General features: G+C 63.2%; 2 protein-coding genes across 19 annotated transcripts in view; one reads left to right on the forward strand and one right to left on the reverse strand.

Moving 5' to 3' along the window:
• Positions 1–39: 39 nt before the first annotated feature.
• Positions 40–15,615, forward strand: FGFR3 (fibroblast growth factor receptor 3). 13 transcript variants are annotated; one of them, XM_045392022.3, is made up of 18 exons: positions 40–227; positions 598–808; positions 6,076–6,345; positions 6,568–6,633; positions 8,183–8,355; positions 8,430–8,553; positions 8,643–8,833; positions 9,727–9,877; positions 11,134–11,324; positions 11,624–11,772; positions 12,150–12,271; positions 12,350–12,460; positions 12,544–12,734; positions 12,845–12,967; positions 13,050–13,120; positions 13,338–13,475; positions 13,619–13,724; positions 13,897–15,615. In XM_045392022.3, exons 2-18 carry the CDS (start codon positions 700–702, stop codon positions 14,041–14,043), a joined length of 2,433 nt encoding a protein of 810 aa, XP_045247957.2. In that variant the 5' UTR covers positions 40–227; positions 598–699; the 3' UTR covers positions 14,044–15,615. The 13 variants fall into 13 exon arrangements, with proteins under 13 accessions (XP_045247957.2, XP_045247959.2, XP_065400744.1 ...); XM_045392024.3 differs by having other exon boundaries at positions 11,627–11,772; XM_065544672.2 differs by lacking the exon at positions 9,727–9,877 and adding an exon at positions 10,504–10,648.
• Positions 15,616–18,279: 2,664 nt separating this feature from the next.
• LETM1 (leucine zipper and EF-hand containing transmembrane protein 1) overlaps positions 18,280–22,109 on the reverse strand; it is a 45,694-nt gene continuing 41,864 nt past the window's right edge. For all 6 annotated transcript variants that reach the window (XM_074039230.1, XM_074039229.1, XM_065544675.2 and 3 more), the window contains one exon: positions 18,280–21,401. In XM_074039230.1, the coding sequence (XP_073895331.1) occupies positions 21,252–21,401 (150 nt within the window). In that variant the 3' untranslated portion in view covers positions 18,280–21,251. The remainder of the gene's footprint in view (positions 21,402–22,109) is intronic.

Raw genomic sequence — 22,109 nt, forward strand, 5'->3', positions numbered from 1 at the left:
GTCCCCCACTGGCTGCGGCGCGCGGGGCAACCCAGGCTCAGTGCGCGGTGGCGGCGGCGGCGGCGGTGGCGGCGTCGCGAGCAGCTGGCGCCGCGCGGTCCTGCTCTGCCGGTCGCACGGACGCACCGGCGGGCCGCCGGCCGGAGGGACGGGGCGGGAGCTGGGCCTGCGTACAGCGAGCCGGAGCGGGAGCCGCGCCTAGCGAGCCGGACTCCGGCGCCCGCCAGGTCGGTGCTTGGGTCCGGGCAGGCGCGCGGAGGGGTCCAACGGTGCGCGCGGAGGGGCCGGGGCGCGGCAGTCGCGGAACCACAGCAGTCCCTGCGGCGGGCCGGGCCGGGGCGCGGGCTTCCCGCTCCGGAAAGTTTGCCGCCGCCGCCGCCGCCCTGGGAGGGCTCTGCAGCAGCCAGGGAGGGAAGGGGGAGGAGGGAGGAACCGCGGCGGGGAGGAGGCGGCCGGCGCCAGGCGGCCCGGGAGCTCTGGGCGGCGGCGGCGGCGGGCGGGGCGGCTGGGGGTCGGAGGGGTCGGGGCGCAGGAGCCGGCCACCGCCGCTTTCGTCCCTACCCGCGCCGCTAACGAGCTGCCCTCCTCCTCCCGCAGTTTCCCAAGCGGCGCCCGCCTCCCGCCGGTGCCCGCGCCGGGCCGTGGGGGGCAGCATGCCCGCGTGCGCCGCCTGAGGACGCCGCGGCCCCCGCCCCCGCCATGGGCGCCCCTGCCTGCGCCCTCGCGCTCTGCGTGGCAGTGGCCATCGTGGCCGGCGCCTCCTCGGAGTCCTTGGGGACGGAGCAGCGCGTCGTGGGGCGAGTGGCAGGTAAGAAGGGACCCACTGGGCACGGGAGGGGCCGGCCCGTGCGGGCAGAGGCGTTGGGGACGGGAACCGGCCCCAGGTCGGAGGGAACTCCGGGTGTGAGTGACGCCCCGGGGTCAGCGCCCGGATTCCGCTGCCTCCTTCCCGGAGAGCGCGTCCAGCGGTAGCGCGGCGACTTGTGGGGCGCCTGGAGCCGCAGGTACCCCCCAAATGCGAGGCCGCCACGGGGAGCCAGGCCGGGGGTTGGCGTCCGCAGCCCGGTCCCCTGCGGCTCCCCAGCCCTGGCCTGTCGGGAGGGCGCGGGTTTCCCCATTTCCACGATTCCCGCTGTTCTTCGGGTTCTGCGCAGACGGAAAGTTCCCATTGTTGGCGTCCCCCTCCCCCGGGCCCCAGTTTGTGGCGAGCTTCGGCCAAGGGGAGAGGCCGGACTTCTGAGGGTGGGTGTGCGCGTCAGCGAAGCCCGGCCCCTGCCCGCCGGACGAGGCTGCAGCCTCCAGCGCCCCCGCTGCCGACCCTGCCAGTGCCTGGGGGCTGAGGGCGCTTCCCCGTGGGTGCGCGCCGAGCTCCAGGCGAGCGAGGAGCGCGTGTCCCAGCGTCGCGGGCCCTAGACCGGGCTGGCGGTCCAGGTCCTGCGGGACGTCAAGGGTCTGAAGGGAGGTGAGGGGAAGGGGCGCCCGGCCCGCCCTGCACGCGCGCCGCGGTTCCTCGCGGGTCGGGCCGAGAGCTCCGGTGCCGCCGCCCCGTACACGCTGCCGGCTCCGGGCGGGCGAAGGGGGCGCGCACAGCCCAGCCCGGCGGCCGCGCGGAGGGAGGCCCTGGCCCGGTGAGTTCGCGCCCCACCCGGGCCCAGGCCCGAACAGCCGCTCCTTTGTACCTCGGCGCGGCCACAGACCGCGCATTGATGGCGGCGCGGCGGCTCGCGGGGAGGTGTGAGCGGCTGCGGGCGCGGCAGGCCGGGGAGGGCGCCGGGAGGGCCGAGGCAGATGGCGGCCGCCCCGCCCGCGCCCCCGCGCCCCTTTCTCCGGCGGCGGCTGCAGCCTCCCGGAACAATGTCATTTTTTTTATGAATGAAAGTGGCCCGGCGCTTGAATGTGCGTGTCATTCAGCGGCGTGACAGGGGCCGTCGGGAGGTCAGCGCGCGCTTTTAGCGCCTGCTCGGGCGGCCCCGCTTCCAGGGGTGCGGGAGGGGCGGCCGCGGGGGGAGCCTGGCTTTCGTATTCTCATTCAGATAAAGATATTACTCCCTACGGCCCGGGAATGTCAGCCAGCCCCGGGGAGGGGCGGCGGCCAGGCTACAGAGCCTCTCCCGGATCCCCGGCGGGCGCGCGGGGCCTCCCCTACTCGCCCCTGGAACGCCCCGCCCCCCGCCTTGGGGCGGCGACCCCGCCCGCACTGGAGCTGGTGAAACAGGTAGTGAGTGAGTTGATCGGTCAATAAACTTAATCCGGTTCCTTAACAAGATGGGCCGGGCAGTAAAAATACAAAGACCTCGTGAAATGGACTGAGGTCTAGGCTGGCGCTTGCCTGGGAACATAAATTATGGAGCCTTGGCTGGCAGTGGTCAAGGGCGGTGGGGAAGGTTTTGGCCCCTGGACTGCCCTGGCCACCCCAGGCCCTGCCAGGACAGCCGCCATCTCCCCAGAGGGCTGTGTTCCTGGTTGGAGCCTAGGGGGACCCCCCAGGGTGCAGAGAGGAAGACAAGGTCGGCTCTCCCACAGCGCCACACCCCCCAGCAGGGGTCTCGGGGTGCAGGGTCTTTCCTGAAGGTGCTGACTGAATCCTCCCCCACCCCTCCTCTGCCGGGCTGGACTTTGAGCCGCGTGGGCCTCTGGGTGGTTCATTAACCTGGGCTGAGCGTGGCCTCCAGGTCCTTGTGTAAGCCTAGGAACCCCTCGTTACTCACCCCCCAGCCCCCCAGCTCTCAGGTACTTGGAGCTGGAACTGGGAATGGGGCACCCCTTGTTACAGCTGAGCTTGGGTGGGAGTCCAGGGGCTTGGGGGTCTCCTGGAGGAGGGGGGTCCAAAGTCACCCCATCTAGGGAGGCAGGCAGCCCTCACCTGAGTGACTGAGGAGTGAATGAGCTGGGAGTGGAGCCACCTTTGGTGGGGTAAGGGGTTGGCCTGGACCTCCAGACTGCCAGCCCAGGCTCAGGTGCCCTCTTCGAACCTCAGTTTCCTCACCTGTCCAAGAGAACCGATAATGGCAGGCTGTTTGAAGGATTAGGCCGGATAACCCTGGCAAGCCCTCTTTAGCCTGCCCAGCCCCCAGATCCCTTTTTTCCTGACTTTATTGTGAAACTCTGAAGAGGAATGTCTCCAGGTGGGGAGACAGGGAGGCTGGACTTTTGGAGGCCTCCTCCTCTTAGGCTATTTTATGGCCCCTGCCTGGCAATACCTCCTGTCCCCCAGAGAGCTGCAGAGAACTTCATGTGCATCCAAAACCAAAACGTGTTGTTCCCTGACCCTAAGCCCTCATCTCACCCCAAAACCCAAATAAACCCCTGGGGCAGCCAGCTCTGGAAGTGAGTCTGAATTTGCTCCTTGTTCTCTGGGGTCAACCAAGGGGCTTATGATGGAGCAAGCCTCCCCCACCCTCTCGCCCATGCTCCTTCACATGCACTGGGCCTCCACTGCAGAGACCTGGAACCTGCAGGAAGGTTCCCCAGGCCAGAGTTTAGCCGTCCCCAGCACCCTGGCCTAACGGTCATCAGTCCTGGGGCAAGAGACCCAGGGCAGGGAGCGCCTCTCAGCCCCACTCTCACTTCTCCAGGCACCCAACAGGGTGTGGTGCCTTCCCTGAGCTCCTGGGCCTGTGGGGTGGGATTTTCACATTGTGCCACAATGGGGGAAACTGAGGTACATGACCAGTGAGTGGCAGAGTCTCTGGGACTAGGAGACGTCCCCCAGGTCCAGCACAGCCCCTCTGGCACACAGCAGAGGGCCGTTGTTGGCATGTGGAGCCCAAGTAGAGGTTGGCACTGTGTGGGGTTGGGGCGCCTGCAGGAGCACGTGTTGTGGGATCCATAGAAGGGGGGGCTACCCCGCCTTGGGTACAGCAGGAGTTTTGTCTGCGATGTGTTTGGGCACCAGTGTCTGTGTGGTGTCAGTGGGGCCTCCCTTTTGTTGATCAAGAAAGAAAACCTTTCCTGGGGCTGCTGGGAGGCTAAAGCTCTCCCATGCCTGGCAGCTGGGTGGGGTATGGGGGCTCCACCCAACTGCTGACTCCCCAGGGGGGTCAGACCTTGAGCTCACAGTGGCCACTCATGCCTTGTGTCACAGCGTCCTTCACCTGGTGTTCCCCACCCAGCCTCTGCTGGGGTGCCCTGGCCTCTGTTGGCACCTAGTAGGCAGGCAGCAGGGGAGCAGTCAGGGCTCCACCCTCCCCACCACACACGGGCAGATGGCCACCGGTGTGGCTGGCCTGGGGCTGCTCTGTCCCCCATTCCCCCGCGCTGGACCAGGCTGAAGCGAATACTTGTGTGGATGGCTTGACCTGTTGTCTCCACTCAGACCAAACCGGAACCAACCGGCTGTTGCCCTTGGGCCAGGGCCTGCAGCTGAGGCTGCCATGACCAGCCTGTTCTCGGCCTTCTGGGGGGCCTCGAGCAGCTCCCAGCTCTGGGTGGTCCCCACAAGACACTGGCCAGAACTGGAGGGCTGGAGGTCAGGCCGGGAGCCCCCCTGGCTGCAGGGTCCCTGCAGGGGCAGTCTTTGAGCTGTGGGTCCCTGTGGGGTGAGGGCTCCCGTGATGCTTCAGGGGATGAGTGTGGGCCCTTCTGGCTGGCAGGGTCACGCTGGGCACTGGGCGTGTGTGGCTGGATTAGGTGGGTTGGGGAGAATAGGGCCTGGCCAGGCAGTCAGGGACTGGTGTGGCCAGAGTGGGCAGCTGGGTCCCCGAATCTAGGCCACGCGTCTGCAGAATGACAAGTGATGGCGCAACCCGCCCAGCTGGGTCTGAAGAAGGAGGCTGCCTGGGGGACCACCCACCCCCGTCCCGGCCCCAAGCCCAGGCCTCCCGCCTGCACGCATTGTCTGGCCCTGGCAGGGAAGCCTAGGGGTGATGGTCCCCCCAGCCCTGCCCGTGGTGTGTCCTTGGGTCACAGGCTTTGGTGGCCCCGGGGAGCTGGGAAGCTGCTGGGGAGGGACCCAGGGGCCGCCTGCACGTTTGCCCCTGTGGGTGAGCCCCAAACCCAGCATCTCAGCTCCCAGGGAGGGATTGGGGCTGCTGACCTGCTCTGTGGCTCTCACAGCTTCCTGCCCCCAGCCTGGTCCTCATCTGTGAGGGGGCCCCAGTCCCCCTGCAGGCAGCAGGACCCCACCACCAGGCCCCCTTGAGGGCCCACCTGGGCCTCCCCAGTCCCCGGCCTGTGAGACCCCTCTGGCCAGACCCAGCGATGTGTTCGTACTTTGCTCTTCTCGGTGTGTTTTCTGTCATGACTGCTGTGTGGAGCTTCCGTAGGAACTGCAGGCTACAGAGAGCCCTCACCCCCCGCCCCAGCCCCCTTGCGCTGCCCCGGCCTGTGCTCTGCCCGGTGAACCTGTGCATTGCCCCCCAGATCCGTCCATATGGCCACGTGACCCTGCACCTCCTCCTCCTCGCCTGTTCTGTTCCCTGGCTGTCCATCGGAACTGCTCTTCAGGCCCATATGGGGTGTGGGGGCTGCTGAGAGGGACGGGCCCCTCCTGGGGTGAATCTGCACCACGAGGGGGCTGGCCGACCAACCCTGTCGTGGTACCTCTGTCGTGGTACCTCTGTCGTGGTACCTCTGTCAAGTACCTCTGTCGAGCTCAGTATCCTCCGAGCTCCATTTCAGCCGAAGGCCAGCGAAGGGCAGCCTGTCCCCTTTGCCCCCAGCACCTGCCCATTGTGGTGCCGCTTGTGAGACAAGCAGGGATTTTATGTTTTCAAGCAGTTGAGCAAATCAAAAGAACGAAGAGTCTCACTTTGTGACACTTTGAGATTTGAATTCTCCGTGTCCATGAATGAAGCGTTGTGGGGGCACCGCCGTGGGGCTGGCTGCAGGTTGTGTGGGGAAGGCGGCTGCCACACCAAGGCAGACCGGAGTCCTTGGGACAGAGACTGGTTGGCAAAGCTGAAGATAGAGACCTCTGGCCCTTTCGGGGCACGGTTTCCAGCGCCTGGTCTGGTGGGACCCTGGATCTGGGTCAGAGCCTTCCTCACTCAGGGCGGCTGAGGCCTCCACTGCTGTGTCTGTAAACGGTGCCAGGTTTGGGGGTGCCTGCCTCATGGTCGCCCATCTTGCCCGCAGAAGTGTCCGGCCCGGAGCCCAGCCAGCAGGAGCAGTTGGTCTTCGGCAGCGGGGACGCTGTGGAGCTGAGCTGTCCCCCGCCCGGGGGTGGTCCCATGGGGCCCACTGTCTGGGTCAAGGATGGCGCAGGGCTGGTGCCCTCGGAGCGTGTCCTGGTGGGGCCCCAGCGGCTGCAGGTGCTGAATGCCTCCCACGAGGACTCTGGGGCCTACAGCTGCCGGCAGCGGCTCACACAGCTCGTACTGTGCCACTTCAGTGTGCGGGTGACAGGTGAGCTCTGGGGCCACGCCAGCTACAGAAATGAACCAAGTGCCGGGCTCCCTGAGTCCCTGTGTGGGTCAGGAGCGGCTGGGGGTCTCTCTGGTCATTGGTGGAGAGGAGGGCACCCCCAAGAAGTGTTGCCCAAATGGGGGACTCTTCCTCACCTGGAGGGGCACCTGGGGGCCTCCTGGGGCAGGTTGGGCATTGGACATGGCCGTCTCTGCCTTGCAGATGCTCCATCCTCGGGAGATGACGAAGACGGGGAGGACGAGGCTGAGGACACAGGTGTGGACACAGGTGGGAGCAGGGTCCAGGATCAGGCCGGCCGCGGTGGGGCCTGCTGCCACTGCCAAGCCCTGCCCTCCACAGGCAGCTAAGGGCCTAAGGCCCTGGGACAGCCTCCCTGGGGTTGCCCCAAAGGTCCAGTCCCCTCAGGATGCAGGAGGGGCTGAGCCACTGACATGGCTCTAGATGCCCGACCCTGGCTCCCTGGTGGCAGAGTTGTGGTGCACAGGGACACCCGTGTTGCTGATGGGGAGACTGAGGCACAGGGCCCTAGGGGTTCTAGGAGCAGGAGGAGGCCAGGGCTGGCCTGTGGAGCTCTGGTGTTGGCCATAGGCGAGGTGGACACTGTAGGTATGAGCGTAGCACGGCAGGGCGCTCAGGTGGCTGCCATCGGGTGGATGGACCCAGGGTGAGGGCACCAGCCGGAGGCACCTACCACAACCAGTGGCGGGCAGGGTGGCTGGCAGGAGGGTGGCTGGTGGGTGGGCTGCAGCTGTGGGAGAGCTGTCGGGGACGATGCCTGGTGTCCCGGCCTGGAACACTGGCAGGTGGACTTTGCCAAGTTGTAGAGCGGGGAGGTGGGACTTCTGGTTTTGGAGGGACTCTGAGGTGAGTGCGTGCAGGGAGGGTCACCATGGCACAGACGTGGGGGGCAGTCACGACTTGCAGGCTGATGGTGTGTGGGCCGCGTCCCTGGGCCAGTGGCGTGAGCAGGTGAGGAGGGGAGGCTGAGTCCATGAGATAAACTGAGCTGGGGGAACTCACCCTGGGGGTTTCCAGGAGGCCTGGGAGGGAGCTCAGCACCCTGGGGTGCCTCTTTCCAGCCTGTGTCCACACTGCTTCTTGCTGGGCCTCAGTGCCCCTGATGGGTGTGTCCCTGGAGGGGGCTGGCCGTGAGGTCACTGAGGGGAGGACTGCTCCCCTCCTGGGGGATGCCAGCTCAGCCTTGCCCGGAGTCCTGGCAGGAAGGCAGTCCCAGCCCTGAGGAAGGAGAAAAACCAGTTGGGCTGTGAGGGAGGGGTGGTGGGAGCCCTGGACATCGAGGTGGGAGGAGGCAGGGCCTGGGTGCCCGTCAGACTCGGAGCTCTGCAGAGGGTGGTGTAGGGTCTCTGATTCCTGTGGGCCCATGCTGCACAGCTGCCTCCAAGGCTCCTGGCTCTGCAGGTGACTGGGCTCCTCTCCCGATAAACTGCTCCCAGGTCCTGGCTTGTCCACTACATCAGGCTGCCCCCTTGGTCCTCAGTCTCCCCGTTGGTGGGCCTGGCCCCTGGCAAACCTCTCTGGGCGGGTGGGCTCCCCTGGACAACGCCCTGTGCCCCGCAACTTCACAGGTCCAGGCAGAGCATCCTGGAGGGAAGGGAAGGGGAAACATGGCCCAGCTCTGAGAAAGCCCTGGGATGGGAACGTGGTGTGGAGGCTCCTGGGAGCCTCATCCCACCCTCTTCCTACACAGGAGGGGAAACTGAGACTGGGGGTGGGCAGGGGCAGCTTTGGGAAGGAGGTTGTTCAGAGGGGCCTCTGCTCCCACTTGGGTCATGGCCTTCACGTGCACCTTGGCCAGCAGGGGCCCCTTACTGGACTCGGCCCGAGCGGATGGACAAGAAGCTGCTGGCTGTGCCGGCCGCCAACACCGTCCGCTTCCGCTGCCCGGCTGCCGGCAACCCCACTCCCTCCATCTCCTGGCTGAAGAATGGCAAGGAGTTCCGCGGCGAGCACCGCATTGGAGGCATCAAGGTGGGCGCGGCAGGGTGGCTCTGGGCCTGGCAGGCGCGGTGGTTGCTGCCTCCACTCACTTGTGCCCCCTGCAGCTTCGGCACCAGCAGTGGAGCCTGGTCATGGAAAGTGTGGTGCCCTCGGACCGCGGCAACTACACCTGCGTGGTGGAGAACAAGTTCGGCAGCATCCGGCAGACATACACGCTGGACGTGCTGGGTGAGGGCCTTGGGCTGGCATGCGTCTGGGGCCGCAGTGGTGGCAGCGGTGAGGGAGGGGTGGCCCCTGAGCATCATCTGCCCCCACAGAGCGCTCCCCGCACCGGCCCATCCTGCAGGCGGGGCTGCCGGCCAACCAGACGGCGGTGCTGGGCAGCGATGTGGAGTTTCACTGCAAGGTGTACAGTGATGCGCAGCCCCACATCCAGTGGCTCAAGCACGTGGAGGTGAATGGCAGCAAGGTGGGCCCCGACGGCACACCCTACGTCACCGTGCTCAAGGTGGGCCACTGTGTGCTCATGGGTGCTGCGGCTCGGGCTCCTGGGCTGGCCCCAAGGGTGCCCCATGGCTGGGGGTTGCGTGAGGATTGGGGACTAGGGGTTGGAGCTTCGGGGGAAGAAGCTGTGGGGGTGCTCGTGGGGCCAAGTCTCAGCCACCCCACACCTCGAGCCACAGGCAGCTGCGGTGGGAGCTGTTTCTGTGTCTGCAGAGGGCCAGCCTCGGCCACTGAATCCCTGACATGGAGCTGCCCACAGGGGCCTCTCGGGGGTGGGTGTGACTCGGGCAGCAGTGGTGCCCCAGGACAGGAGGGCAGTGGCCAAGCCCGCCAGGCCCCCTCTGGACCTCAGAGGCAGTGGCCGAGCCCCGACTTGGCCAATTGGCAGTCGTCAGCTGTGTGCATTGGGGCCCGAGCTTACTGTCTGCCCGCCTCCCGGAGCCCTTAGCTCTGTTCCCACGGCTGCCGGGTGGGGGCCACTGAATTGGGACAGTTGCGACACTCAAAGCCCAAAGAGAAACATCTGTTCAGAGAGAAGACGGTCTGATGGGGGCGGGGAGCAGGCCCAGGGCGAGGGTGGAGTCCAGACTCTGCCCAGAGAGAGGCCACCTCTGGCCCTGTCCAGGGCCCAGGTTCTGCAAGAGCCCCGGGGAGGGCAGGCCAGGCCAGCGACCAGGGGCTGTCTGAGGGTCTGGGCTGGGTTGTTGGGGTGGAGGCAGAGACGTGCATCCTGTGGAACCACAGCCACCGTGAAGTGCCTCCACGCCTCCTCCAGGCAGCCTTCGGGGCTGACGCAGCCCAGCCTCCGTCTGTACCTTGGGGGTCTCCCATATCCTGCCTCGTGCCCGGCGGGGCTGCCTCAGGGGCGTGCCTGAGCCGGGTCTCTTGTCCCCGCAGTCCTGGATCAGTGAGAGTGTGGAGGCCGACGTGCGCCTCCGCCTGGCCAATGTGTCGGAGCGGGACGGGGGCGAGTACCTCTGTCGAGCCACCAATTTCATAGGCGTGGCCGAGAAGGCCTTTTGGCTGAGCGTTCACGGGCCCCGAGCAGGTAACGACTCTGTCCCATGCCGGCCGGCACAAGAGCTCCAGCTCCAAGGCCCTGGCCGCGCGCCCTGCACGCCCCGCACGCCCAGCCCTGCTCGCTCCCGCCCCCGGCTCGCGCTCCGCTCGTGGCCGCCTGGGCAAGGCTGGCAGCTCCAGCCTCCACGGTGACCGTCCGCTTCGAGCCCTGTGGTCTGCGCCGACCCTTCCCGCACGCCTGCGCCCCGCACAGGAGGTGCCCGGTGCCCACCGGGCCGGCTCCTTGCAGTCTGTGAGCGCCCCCTTCCGCCTCTCCGCCCCCGCCCGCTGCCTGCTCGCTTCCGCAGCCTGTGTGTCCGTGTGTCCATCCTCCACCTGCACCCGCCCGGCTCTGCGCTAACCCGCATGCTGCCTGCCGGCCTGCCGCTCACCTGGGACAGAGGACTCGCCGGTGGAGGGGCCTGGCTTCGGGCTCGGTACCGGTGCACCAGGCGGAGGGCCCTCGGCCGCGTGGCGGTGACCAAGTTGGCGGTGGCTGAGGAGTTGGTGGTGGCGGCGTTTTCCTTGCAGCGGCTGGATCCTGCCGTGTGGACTCTGTGCGGTGCCCGCAGGGCGGTGCTGGCGCTCGCCTATCGCTCTGCTCTCTCTTTGTAGACGGCGGGCGCTAATACCACCGACAAGGAGCTAGAGGTTCTGTCCTTGCACAACGTCACCTTTGAGGACGCCGGGGAGTACACCTGCCTGGCGGGCAATTCTATTGGGTTTTCCCATCACTCTGCGTGGCTCGTGGTGCTGCCAGGTACCGGCTTCTGCTGCTGCTGCTCCGCACTGTCTCGGGGACGCTGGCTCGGGACATGCCACAGCCGCCAGGACGGACGGGAATCCTGTAGCTTATGGCCGCCCTGCTCTTTGAGCCCTCACACTGGCCCTGTGCCCGATGTGGGGACAACGTTGGCCTGGCCCGGTCCTGGTCCCAGAGGGGCCCCATCAGCCCCCTCGAGCCCCCTTCCCGTCTGGGTCCCCAAAGGCCCCTCCTGCGGCTCTGGTGTCTCCTGGGCGCCTGGTGGCGGTGTGGGACTGGCTGGCTCTGCTGGGCTCCTCCTCTCCAGGGTCTGGCCCTCCAGACTCACCCGAGTTACTGACCGCAAGACCTTCCAGACAAGGCGGGTGCTGAGGTTCTGAGCCCCCTCCCGCTCCCAGTGGTGCCTGCAGCTCTGAGCCAGGGGCATCCATGGGGGCCCGGGGTGGGGGCCAGGCCAGGCCTCAATGCCCGTGTCTTTGCAGCTGAGGAGGAGCTGGTGGAGGCTGACGAGGCGGGCAGTGTGTACGCAGGCATCCTCAGCTACGGGGTGGGCTTCTTCCTGTTCATCCTGGTGGTGGCGGCTGTGACGCTCTGCCGCCTGCGCAGCACCCCCAAGAAAGGCCTGGGCTCCCCCACCGTGCACAAGATCTCCCGCTTCCCACTCAAGCGACAGGTAACAGAAAGTAGATACCAGGTTCCGAGCTGCCTGCCCGCCGGGCCTCCCGGAGTCCCCCTCGGCCCACGCTGGTCCTTGGCTGTGCGAGCCCTCTCTGCAGCCAGGCGGGCTCACCTCTCCTTGTCTTTGGTCACCATGTAGAGCCCAGGGTACTTTGGGACACAAAACATTCTAAAAATCTTCATTCAATGCTGGTGGAAGTCAGAATGCCCCCGCTTCCGGCCCAGCACTGACCCCCAGCTGTACCTCCACGCCCCATCGCCCACACGGCGCCAACCTGCCCCTGCTGACCCAAGCAGGTGTCCCTGGAGTCCAACGCGTCCATGAGCTCCAACACACCGCTGGTGCGCATCGCAAGGCTGTCCTCAGGGGAGGGTCCCACGCTGGCCAATGTCTCCGAGCTTGAGCTGCCTGCTGACCCCAAATGGGAGCTGTCTCGGGCCCGGTCAGTGGTGCTGAGGGCTGGCGTGGGCTGTAGGGGGCTCGGTGGTGGGGGTGACACAGCTGCCAGGCAGAGGCCTGGCTGCGTTTAGGGGCCATCAGGGATGTGGTGGATGTTGGGTGTGGCTGGGGCTCTGTGGAGATGCTCCTGGGAGGGGTGCATGGCAGTGTTTCAAGGTGCCGTATTTGGAGGGGCAGCAAGGGCGGGAGGCCGTAGGTGACACTCTTCATCCTTACGAGCAGGCTGTAGGGGGAGCATGGAGGGCTTCCTGGAGGTGGTGGCTCTGGGCCTCAAGGGCTGGGCCAGGCGGGGGTGGGGACCGTGGTGGGCTGAGAGTGGATGAGCTTGCACGCTCATGGCCCCTCTGCCTCCACTGCCAGGCTGACCCTGGGCAAGCCCCTTGGGGAGGGCTGCTTCGGCCAGGTGGTCATGGCGGAGGCTATCGGCATTGACAAGGACCGGGCCGCCAAGCCTGTCACCGTAGCCGTGAAGATGCTGAAAGGTGAGGAGGGGGCGACCAGGGGTGCAGGGCCGGGCTGGGGGTGCCGCCGCCTGACACAGGCCCTCCTTCCTTGCACAGATGATGCCACTGACAAGGACCTGTCAGACCTGGTGTCTGAGATGGAGATGATGAAGATGATTGGGAAACACAAGAACATTATCAACCTGCTGGGCGCCTGCACGCAGGGCGGTAGGTGTGGTGGTAGCGGCGGTGGTGCCAGGTGGGCAGCCCTCCTGGGTCTGGCAGCCCCTCTGAGGAGCCCGTGCCCCCAGGGCCCCTGTACGTGCTGGTGGAGTACGCGGCCAAGGGCAACCTGAGGGAGTTTCTGCGGGCGCGGCGGCCCCCGGGCCTGGACTACTCCTTCGACACCTGCAAGCCGCCTGAGGAGCAGCTCACCTTCAAGGACCTGGTGTCCTGTGCCTACCAGGTGGCCCGAGGCATGGAGTACCTCGCCTCCCAGAAGGTGAGCAGGGTGGCAGGTGTGGGTGGAGCAGGCTGGGCACTGCCCTTAGATGCTGGGAGCAGCAGGGAGAGGTGGAGAGGCTTCAGCCCTGCCTCCCATCCCTTCCCCAGTGCATCCACAGGGACCTGGCTGCTCGAAATGTGCTGGTGACCGAGGACAACGTGATGAAGATCGCAGACTTCGGGCTGGCCCGCGACGTGCACAACCTTGACTACTACAAGAAGACAACCAACGTGAGCCCGGCCCTGGGGTGGGGGGTGGGGGCCATGCCAGGAGGACACCTGGTGCCAACACTGCCTTCCCACCCCCTCCCAGGGCCGGCTGCCCGTGAAGTGGATGGCGCCTGAGGCCCTGTTTGACCGAGTCTACACCCACCAGAGTGACGTGTATGTGTCCTCCAGACCCCTGGCTTCAGGGGTGGAGGCGGGAACTGGGCAGAGCCAGGACCCCAGCTGCAGCCCCCACGCCTGTGCCCTGGGGCTCTTGGGCGTGGTCTCTACCCCTCCCTGGGGCAGCAGCGCAGCCCTGGCCTGTTCCCCTGGTGCCCGCCCAGGTGTCTGTCCTGGGAGTCTCAGGACAGCCTGACCTCGCCTCCCCCTGCAGCTGGTCCTTTGGGGTCCTGCTCTGGGAGATCTTCACGCTGGGGGGCTCTCCGTACCCCGGCATCCCTGTGGAGGAGCTCTTCAAGCTGCTGAAGGAGGGTCACCGGATGGACAAGCCGGCCAACTGCACACACGACCTGTGAGCGCCATCCCTGGCCCTCCACTGGCTCCTCGGGTGGGAGGCCCTCCAGGGCTGGGCGGGGTAGGGACTGGCAGCCCTTCAGGCTGTTCCCGAATAAGATGGGAGGCGGCGGGGCTCACACCTGAGCACCCTGCCCGCAGGTACATGATCATGCGGGAGTGCTGGCATGCTGCGCCCTCCCAGAGGCCCACCTTCAAGCAGCTGGTGGAGGACCTGGACCGTGTCCTCACTGTGACGTCCACCGACGTGAGTGCTGGCTCTGGCCTAGTGCCACCCCCATCCCCCCCTGCCCCCGGCCATCCTGCCTCCCAGAGTGCTGAGGTGTGGGGCAGGCCCTCTGGGGCACAGCCTGGGCACAGCGGTGGCTGTGCGAAGAGGGGCTTTGTGGGACAGCGCTCACCCCGCCTCCCACCAGCAGGAGTACCTGGACCTGTCAGCGCCCTTCGAGCAGTACTCCCCCGGCGGCCAGGACACCCCGAGCTCCAGCTCCTCAGGGGATGACTCCGTGTTTGCCCACGACCTGCTGCCCCCGGCCCCACCCAGCAGTGGGGGCTCGCGGACGTGAAGGGCCACTGGTCCCCAACAATGTGAGGGGGTCCCTAGCAGCCTACCCTGCTGCTGGTGCACAGCCACTCCCCGGCATGAGACTCAGTGCAGATGGAGAGACAGCTACACAAAGCTTCAGTCTGTGTGCATCCGTGTGTGTGTGTGCGCACGCACATCCGTGTGTGTGTCTGCGTGCGTGTGCATCTCGTGGCCTCCAGGTGCAGAGGTACACCCTGGGTGTCCCTGCTGCTGTGCAACGGCCTCCTGACGTGCTGCAGCACCAAGGGGCCTTTGTTCTGGGGGGACCCAGTGCAGAATGTAAGTGGGCCCACCCGGTGGGACTCCCGTGGGGCAGGGAGCTGGGCCCAACATGGCCCCAGCCTCTGCCTTTGCACCACGGGACATCACAGGGTGGGCCTCAACCCCTCCCACACCCAAAGCTGAGCCTGCAGGGAAGCCCCACGTGTCGAGCACCTTGTTCCTGGGGGTGTTAGTGGCACTGCCCCCCGACCTCCAGGCTTTCCCAGTTCCCACCCTGCCCCTCAGAGACTGAAATTACGGGTACCTGAAGATGGGAGCCTCTACCTTTTATCCAAAAGGTTTATTCCAGAAACTAGTGTACATTTCTATAAATAGATGCTGTGTATATGGTATATATACATATATATAAAATATATGGAAGAGGAAAAGACTGGTACAACGGAGGCCTGCGACCCTGGGGGCACAGGAGGCAGGCCCCAGGGGTCTCACCCATGCAAGCAGAGGAGCAGGGCCTTTTCTGGCACTGCAGTTTTGTTTTAAAACTGGACCTGTATATTTGTAAAGCTATTTATGGGCCCCCGGCACCCTCGTTCCCACAGCCCAACACTTCTAGCATTTAGCCAGCCACATGGCGGAGAGTTTTAATTTTTAACTTATTAACAGCCGAGAAGGTTTATCCTGCCTGTAGAGGGACAGCCAAGAATGTACATCCAGCCTGCCCCGGAGCTGGAGGATTCCCTCCAAGCCTAAAAGGTCGTTAATAGTTGGAGGTGATTCCAATGAGTAAGGATATTTTATTTCCTTTGTCCTTCTTTTTCAGGAGAATTAGATTTCTATAGGACTTTTCTTTAGGAGATTTATATTTTGGACTTCAAAGCAAGCTGGTATTTTCATACAAATTCTTCTAATTGCTGTGTGTCCCAGGCGGGGAGATGGTTTCCAGGGAGGGGCCGGCCCTGCGTGCAGGTTCAGATGTTACTAGATGTTACAAGTTTATATATATCTATATATATAATTTATTGAGTTTTTACAAGATGTATTTGCTGTAGACTTAACACTTCTTACGCAATGCTTCTAGAGTTTTATAGCCTGGACTGCTACCTTTCAAAGCTTGGAGGGAAGCTGTGAATTCAGTTGGTTGGTTCTGTACTGTTACTGGGCACTGAGTCTGGGCAGCTGTCCCTTGCTTGCCTGCAGGGCATGGCTCAGGGTGGTCTCTTCTTGAGACCCAGTGCATGGTGGCCAGAGGTGTCACCCAAACCTGCAGGTGCGATTTTGTTAACCCAGCGACGAACTTTGCAAAAAATAAAGACACCCGGTTCCTAACCTGGCTCTGAGGTTTCTGCCTCCCGTTCTTCTGGGATAGGGGAGGGAGGGGTCACTGGCCGCTGGGTGGTCCCAGGTGGATGCTGGCAGCAGCACCGAAGGTCCCTGGTGGTCTGGGAGCCCCAAGGGCGAGGAGACTACGGGAGGGCCCTGGTGGGAGGGAGCAGGGTGCCTGGGGGTGCACTGCCCTGGCTGCTCCCAGCTCGTGGGTTCCTGAGGTGGTGGTGGTGGGGAGGGTCCTGTCCCACTACCTGCGAGGCAGGCCTTCCCTCATCACCCCACCCCTGGCATCCGCCTTCCCAGTCAACTGGGGAGCTTTCTGGGCGTCCCCCCCATGGAGCCAAAAGTAAGCAAAACCCTCTTGGGGCCCTCGGGGGCTACACAGGTGGCCACTCTCTGGGTCAGCCTCTGCCCTCCCAGGCTGGGCAACTAGTGCCCCCACTGCCTTGGGCTCCATCAGGGTCTCCCACAGTGACACAGCACCTTTGGGCAGATGAGGTGCTGATGGGGGTGCTGAGAACCCAGAGATGGAACCGGGCCCTTGCCCAAGTTCATAGCCCTAGCAGGGTGGGAGGACAGCCTGGTGAGAGCAAGTCTGGGAAGGCTTCCTGGAGGAGTGCCATCTCCTGACTCCCCACCACCCTCTGTGTTGTCCTCCCCTCTGCTCTCCTCCCTCTTGTCCTCCCCTCCGCTCTCCCCATCTGTGCTGTCCCCACCTCTGCCGCTCTCCCTCTGCTCTCCTCCCCCATCCCCTCTGTCCTCCCCACCTCCCTCTGTCCTCTCTGCCATCCTCCCTCTTCTCTGCTGTCCTCCCCGCTGCTCTTGTCCCTTCTGCCATCCTCCTTGTCTCTCCTCCCCTCTGCTGGCTTGAGAGCAGGGTTTCCCAACCATGGGCTGCATGAACTTTCACTCTATACTCTGGCTCCAAACTCACCTTTCAGGTCAGGGGGTGTTCCTGGCCCCCGTTTCCTGGGCAGGCAAGGGTTTAACTCAACCCCATTCAGGGAAGCACATGTGGGCGCAGGCCTGGTGGAAGCAGCACAGTGACCTCACAAGGGGCTTTCCCTAATGCCCACACCTGCCCAGAAACCCCATGCTGGGCCCGGAGGCAGGCCTGATGATGGGACGCCAGATGACAGTGGCAGGATGGGGAGGCCTACATGGGCCTGAAGGTCACAGGCTGAGGCCTGCAGGGTAGTGGGGCGACCAGGCCAACAGGCAGGCAGTGACAGCAGTCACACCAGGCCGGCAGAGCATGGGGCTCGGAGCGCAGGCTGGGGGCGCCACCTAGCGCTGGCTGGCAGTGTCCCTGCTACAACTTGAGGCACTTCTCCAGTCAGGGCCCTGGTGGACCTCTGGTGGGCACAGTGGGACCCTGAATGGGTGCTGGGGACCAAAGGGCTGGGCCACCGGGAGAACAGTGGCCCATGAAGGTGCTGGTGGGCCAGTCTCCTCCTCCTCACAGCGCTTCCTTAGAGAACCCAGATGGCAGGGCATAGTCCTCGAAGCTGCCCCACCAGGGGCTCCCCAGCTGCCTCCCCCTGTCCCATAAGAAGGTGAGCCCATGAGAGACCCCAGCTGTCAGCACAGCTGAACCTCCACCATCAGGGTACCCTCTAGTGGCTGGGCATGCTCTAGGCTGGCAGGGTCCCCGCCCTTGCTGTCTGCTGATGGCTTTCTGAGGGGGACGTGTCTCATGGGAGGCCCGGCTTCCAGGACACAACTCGTGGCTCCTGGGGTCACCAAGGGCACCGGGTTTGTTCATAGCTCTTGGGGTTGCTGTCCCCATGAATGAGCACCTCCCACCCCAGCTGTGGGTCCATCATTTCCTCTGATCAATAAGGGCCTAAGGGTCAAGGGAGGCCCTGAGGGAGGACCCTCAGTGTGAACAAACCAGCAGCCAGGGCCACAGAGAAGCCCGTGAGGCACCCACAGGGCCTGGTCCCAGTGTGGGCAGAGCCACCTAAAGGATGGCTTCTGTCTACCGAGAAGGGTTGGAAGCCAAGACGCCGCGCTGCTACCCTGGCACTGGAACCATCCACGCACTCCTGCAGCCGGGCCACGCTGAGGCAGGTAGGCATCCAGAGGTCCGGACGGGGGCTGCCCTCCATGCCCCCAGGCCATCACACGTCCCTCAGGGTGTCTGGGCCCTGCCTGTGGGCTAGACTGCAGGCTGAAGGCCCTGCCTCGTCCAGGACTCCTTAGGGCAGTACTTGGCGCCCTTTCCCCTCAGCTGCCTGAAGAGTCTTTCGGAAGAGCTGGCCCTCCTGGGTGACACCTCGGCCAGGGTCCCAGCCGCTAACCCCAATACTCCCAAGAAGACACTGAGGTCCCCAGAGCAGGGAGAGCATGACCAGGTGACAGGGCCACTGGCCTGGAGAACGTCCCACACTGTTCCATGAGCAGCTCACACTGTCACAGGACCTGGGAACATGGGCCTCCTGACCCTGCAGACCATCCTGCAGAGCAGGAAGCGTGAAGCCAAAGGCTAAACCCATGGAGGGCGGCCCAGCACTCAAAACCCCAGGGATGGTGAGGCTCCTTCCGGAACTGGCCTCGCAGCCACGCGCACCCCAAGGCCCAGCCCCTGCAGCCACGTGGACAGCACTGCCGGCTTCCACTAGCTCCTGTGTGCCCAACGGTTCAGAAATATTATTACTCTGCACTGTTACAGGAACAGATTTGATGTTTTAATAAAAATACGAGTTCTACAAAAGGTGCTTAACACGGCCCAGGACGGGCTCTCCGGTGGTCAGCCCTAGGACCCCTGAAGGACACACAAAGACAAAGCCGGCTCACCAGCACGCTCCTGCCAGCACCGGGACCCACTGGGAGCCACTGCAGGTTGTCCTTCATTAAAAAAAAAAAGTCTGGATTGTGACATTCCAAAAGGAGTCTAGAAGCTGTATGCCCAATTCCTGAATCCCTACGCTAGAACTGAGTTTAGGCTGGGCGCAGTAGCTCACGCCTGTAATCCCAGCACTTTGGGAGGCTGAGACGGGTGGCTCACCTGAGGTCAGGAGTTCGAGACCAGCCTGACCAACATGATGAAACTCCGTCTCTTAACAAAAACACGCCCGTAATCCCAGTACTTTGGAGGCCAAAGGTGAGCGGATCACGAGGTCAGGAGATGGAGACCATCCTGGCTAACATGGTGAAACCCCGTCTCTACTAAAAATACAAAAAAATATTAGCCGGGTGTGCTGGTGGGCGCCTGTAGCCCCAGCTACTCGGGAGGCTGAGGCAGGAGAATGGCGTGAACCCGGGAGGCGGAGCTTGCAGTGAGCTGAGATCCTGCCACTGCACTCAAGTCTGGGAGATAGAGTGAGACCCTGTCTCAAAAAAAAAAAAAAAAAAAGCCAGGCATGGTGGCGGGTACCTGTAATCCCAGCTACTCAGGAGGCTGAGGCAGGAGAATTGCTTGAACCCAGGAGGTGGAGGTTGCAGTGAGCCAAGATCGCACCACTGCACTCCAGCCTGGGTGACAGAGCAAGACTACGTCTCAAAAAAAAAAAAAAAAAAAAAAAAGAAGTGAGTGTTTAGCTGGAGTGAGGAGGAAATACTGAATTCCCAGGTCAGGAATTCCAGTTCCATTTTCACCAGGCACAGATATCCCAGCTCCTGAAAAAGGTCAAGACTGACGGTCTGGCACTGGGCAGGTGTAAGAAAGGACTGTTTTAAGAACCTTATTACACAAAGCTCTTATTTCTGGATCCACCACTGCTTACATTTGCACCCGGACACCACTTTGAGGTGCAAGAAGAAAGGTCAGGACATAGAGAAAAATGCACACAGAACGATGAGAGAGGATGAGGAGGGAGCAAGCCTGCATCAGAGCACGGCTGATGTCTCGGAAGCCACCAAAGGCACCCACCAGAGCCTTCCCCACCTGCCAAGCCCCTGCAGCACCCGGAGGGCAAGCCGGCTTCCTGAGGCCATGCGGAGTCCAGGGCAGAGGGGACAGTGGGAGGGGCTGCCTGTGGCAGTGGCTGTTCACATCAACAGCACTCAGCCGAGGCAGTGAGGATGAGGACGAGAGCCGGGGCAGCTGACTGGGCCCAGGATACAGCTCACAGGAGGGGCGTCTGCACACACCTTGCAACTGCAAGGCTTCTTCTCAAAGGCAAGTACACTTGGACAAACCAACATGAGGCTACTGACACAGGGTGAGAGAGTTCATAAATATTAATTAAGGATCTAAAACAAACTTCTTTCTCAAATAATTGAAATCTGAAAGCTTTTGGAAGCCAACTGTCCCTGAACAAAGTTTTACAATCGAGAAGTATCTCCTGTTCCTATTTTGTCAAGTTTCTTTGATGGCCGAACAAAAAGCAGCTTCAAGTAATGGAGAAGGCATCATCTGAGTGCAGCTGCTTTCCTGGCTGCCTGTGCCGTTCCTGTCTTCCAAATCCTATGCTTGGAGGCCCCCGGAGGGACATTTTTGCCAGGAACCAACCTGACGTTAAAAAGATGAGTGTGACACAGCTGGCTGGGCAGGAGGGTGGAGGTGGCCACAGGAGTCTGCCCATGCCCTGGCCAGCCCGACCATGTTGCCGAGTGCTGAGAGGCCGCCCCACCCAGAGGGCACAGGGCAAACCCTAAGCACTGAGAGTTTTGCCCGTGAAGCCTCAGGGGATGCCCTGTGCCGCATCCTTGTGCCTCGTTGACCAGCCTGCTTGCTAAAGGAGCCCAGGGACCTGAGCCTGCAACACCGTGAGGGGTGAGAAGAGCATGCTGCTGTGGGTGCACCGGACTCAAACCTCCCATCAGAAGTTACAAAGAACCCCAAATGCGCTTCAGAGTTCCGCCAACCCCTGAGCCAGGCTCATCCCTGACACAGCGAACCCACTGCAGCCCCCGTGGCGCACACCCCAAGCACCACCCAAGGGAGCCCCATGGCCAGGGCTGTGTCAGTCGCGCCGCTTGGGGCAGAGACGGCTCTTGGGGCAGGCAGACCGGTGTGGGAAAATTCTACGCCAATCAACTGCTTAAAGAATTGGGGAAAATAGAAAGTCAAGAAAGGGCTCCGATACACAAGGGAAACCGCATATGAGAACCGGCACTCCCAGCAGGGAGATGTCACTCTCCAGAGGCCATGGAGATGGCAGACACCTCTGTCTCCACAGTGACCCAGATCCAACTGAAAGTGTGCAGGAAGCCAGCTCTATCGACGCTGAAATCCAGAAACCAAGGTCCACAGGTGAATGGAGGCATCTTCAGCCCTGAGGCCAGGCTGTGTCTCCTGATGCCTCTGAGGGTGGGCACAGCAGGCAGCTCCCTGTGGGCAGAGTCCACGTGGTCCTTATTCCCCTCCCTGGGGACAGGGCAGCACAGTCAGACGCTGAGACATGAGGCCACACGCAGGGGGGCACCTTCCTGCCTTGGCCTAGCCCGACCGCCTCTGGAGTCAGGAGGCCGTGGCAGCCACACCACAGTGTGGCTCCAGACACGATTCTGTGGACGGATTCCAGGATTCCAGACAGATTAAATCTCCGTGGAATGATGAAAATTAAAATTTACTTGATTATGGAAGTCTCTGATTTATTCCAGCCAAAATATTAAATGAGCCACTAAGAATCACCACAAAGCAATCGCCAGGGTGGCGGCACAGCAGAAGGACAGGTGCCCAGGCCGGTGGCTCTAGCTCTTCACCTCTGCGACCTCCTTCTCTGCCTTCTCTTTGGCCTTCTCCTTCTCCTCCACCTTCTCCTCTTTTTCCAGTGTTGCTACAATCTCGGCCACCTGGCTGGTGGAGATGTGAACATCTTCTTTGTCCACCAGCTCAATCACCTACACACATGGGAAAGGGAGAGGCTCAAGTGGCTGCACCCTGCAGCACAGTGAGGCGGGGCGGGTGGCAGCAGCATGCATGCAACCGCTGCCTGTGGGCCCCTGGGTCCTCAGAGCACCAGTTCCCCCAAGGGGGGCCACAGGCCCTGGGGAAGGGGCTCAGAGAGTGGGAGGACAAAGGAGCCAGGGGGCTGCCTTGGCAGGTGGCAGACAGCACAATGGGGCTGCCAGGGTTCAGTTCCTGCTCTGGTCGGGAACCTGGGCCATGGCTTCTCAGGGCAGAGTATGGTGACATGCAGGGACTTTGTCCCCATTCTGCCACCCAGAGCAGCAGGGAAGGGAAGGGCAGCTGTGCAGTAGATATCGGATCCTTGCTTCCAAACTGAACTGCAAGGAACCAGCCAATGTTCCTGATAGAAGTTTAGAAAATCACTAACCTGAACCAGCCAACGCTTGTGATAGATGTCTGGAAAATCACTAACCTGACACATGCACTGGGAGCCACGAGGCAGCTTCCCCTCAGAGATGTCAGTGATTGGGAAAATTGGCGTCCACACTCAGGCTACAGCCCTGCCTTCCCTCCAGAGACTGGATCTTGGGCCAGGGTCTCCCGGGTTACCCTGGAACCTGAGTGGCTGCACTTGGGAGCTCAGCCCAGCAGTCACCTCTCAGCCTCGGTGGCCCCTGGCAGGTGTGAGCTGCCCCCCG

This window comes from Macaca fascicularis, chromosome 5, assembly GCF_037993035.2.
Source record: "Macaca fascicularis isolate 582-1 chromosome 5, T2T-MFA8v1.1".
Lineage (NCBI taxonomy): Eukaryota > Metazoa > Chordata > Mammalia > Primates > Cercopithecidae > Macaca > Macaca fascicularis.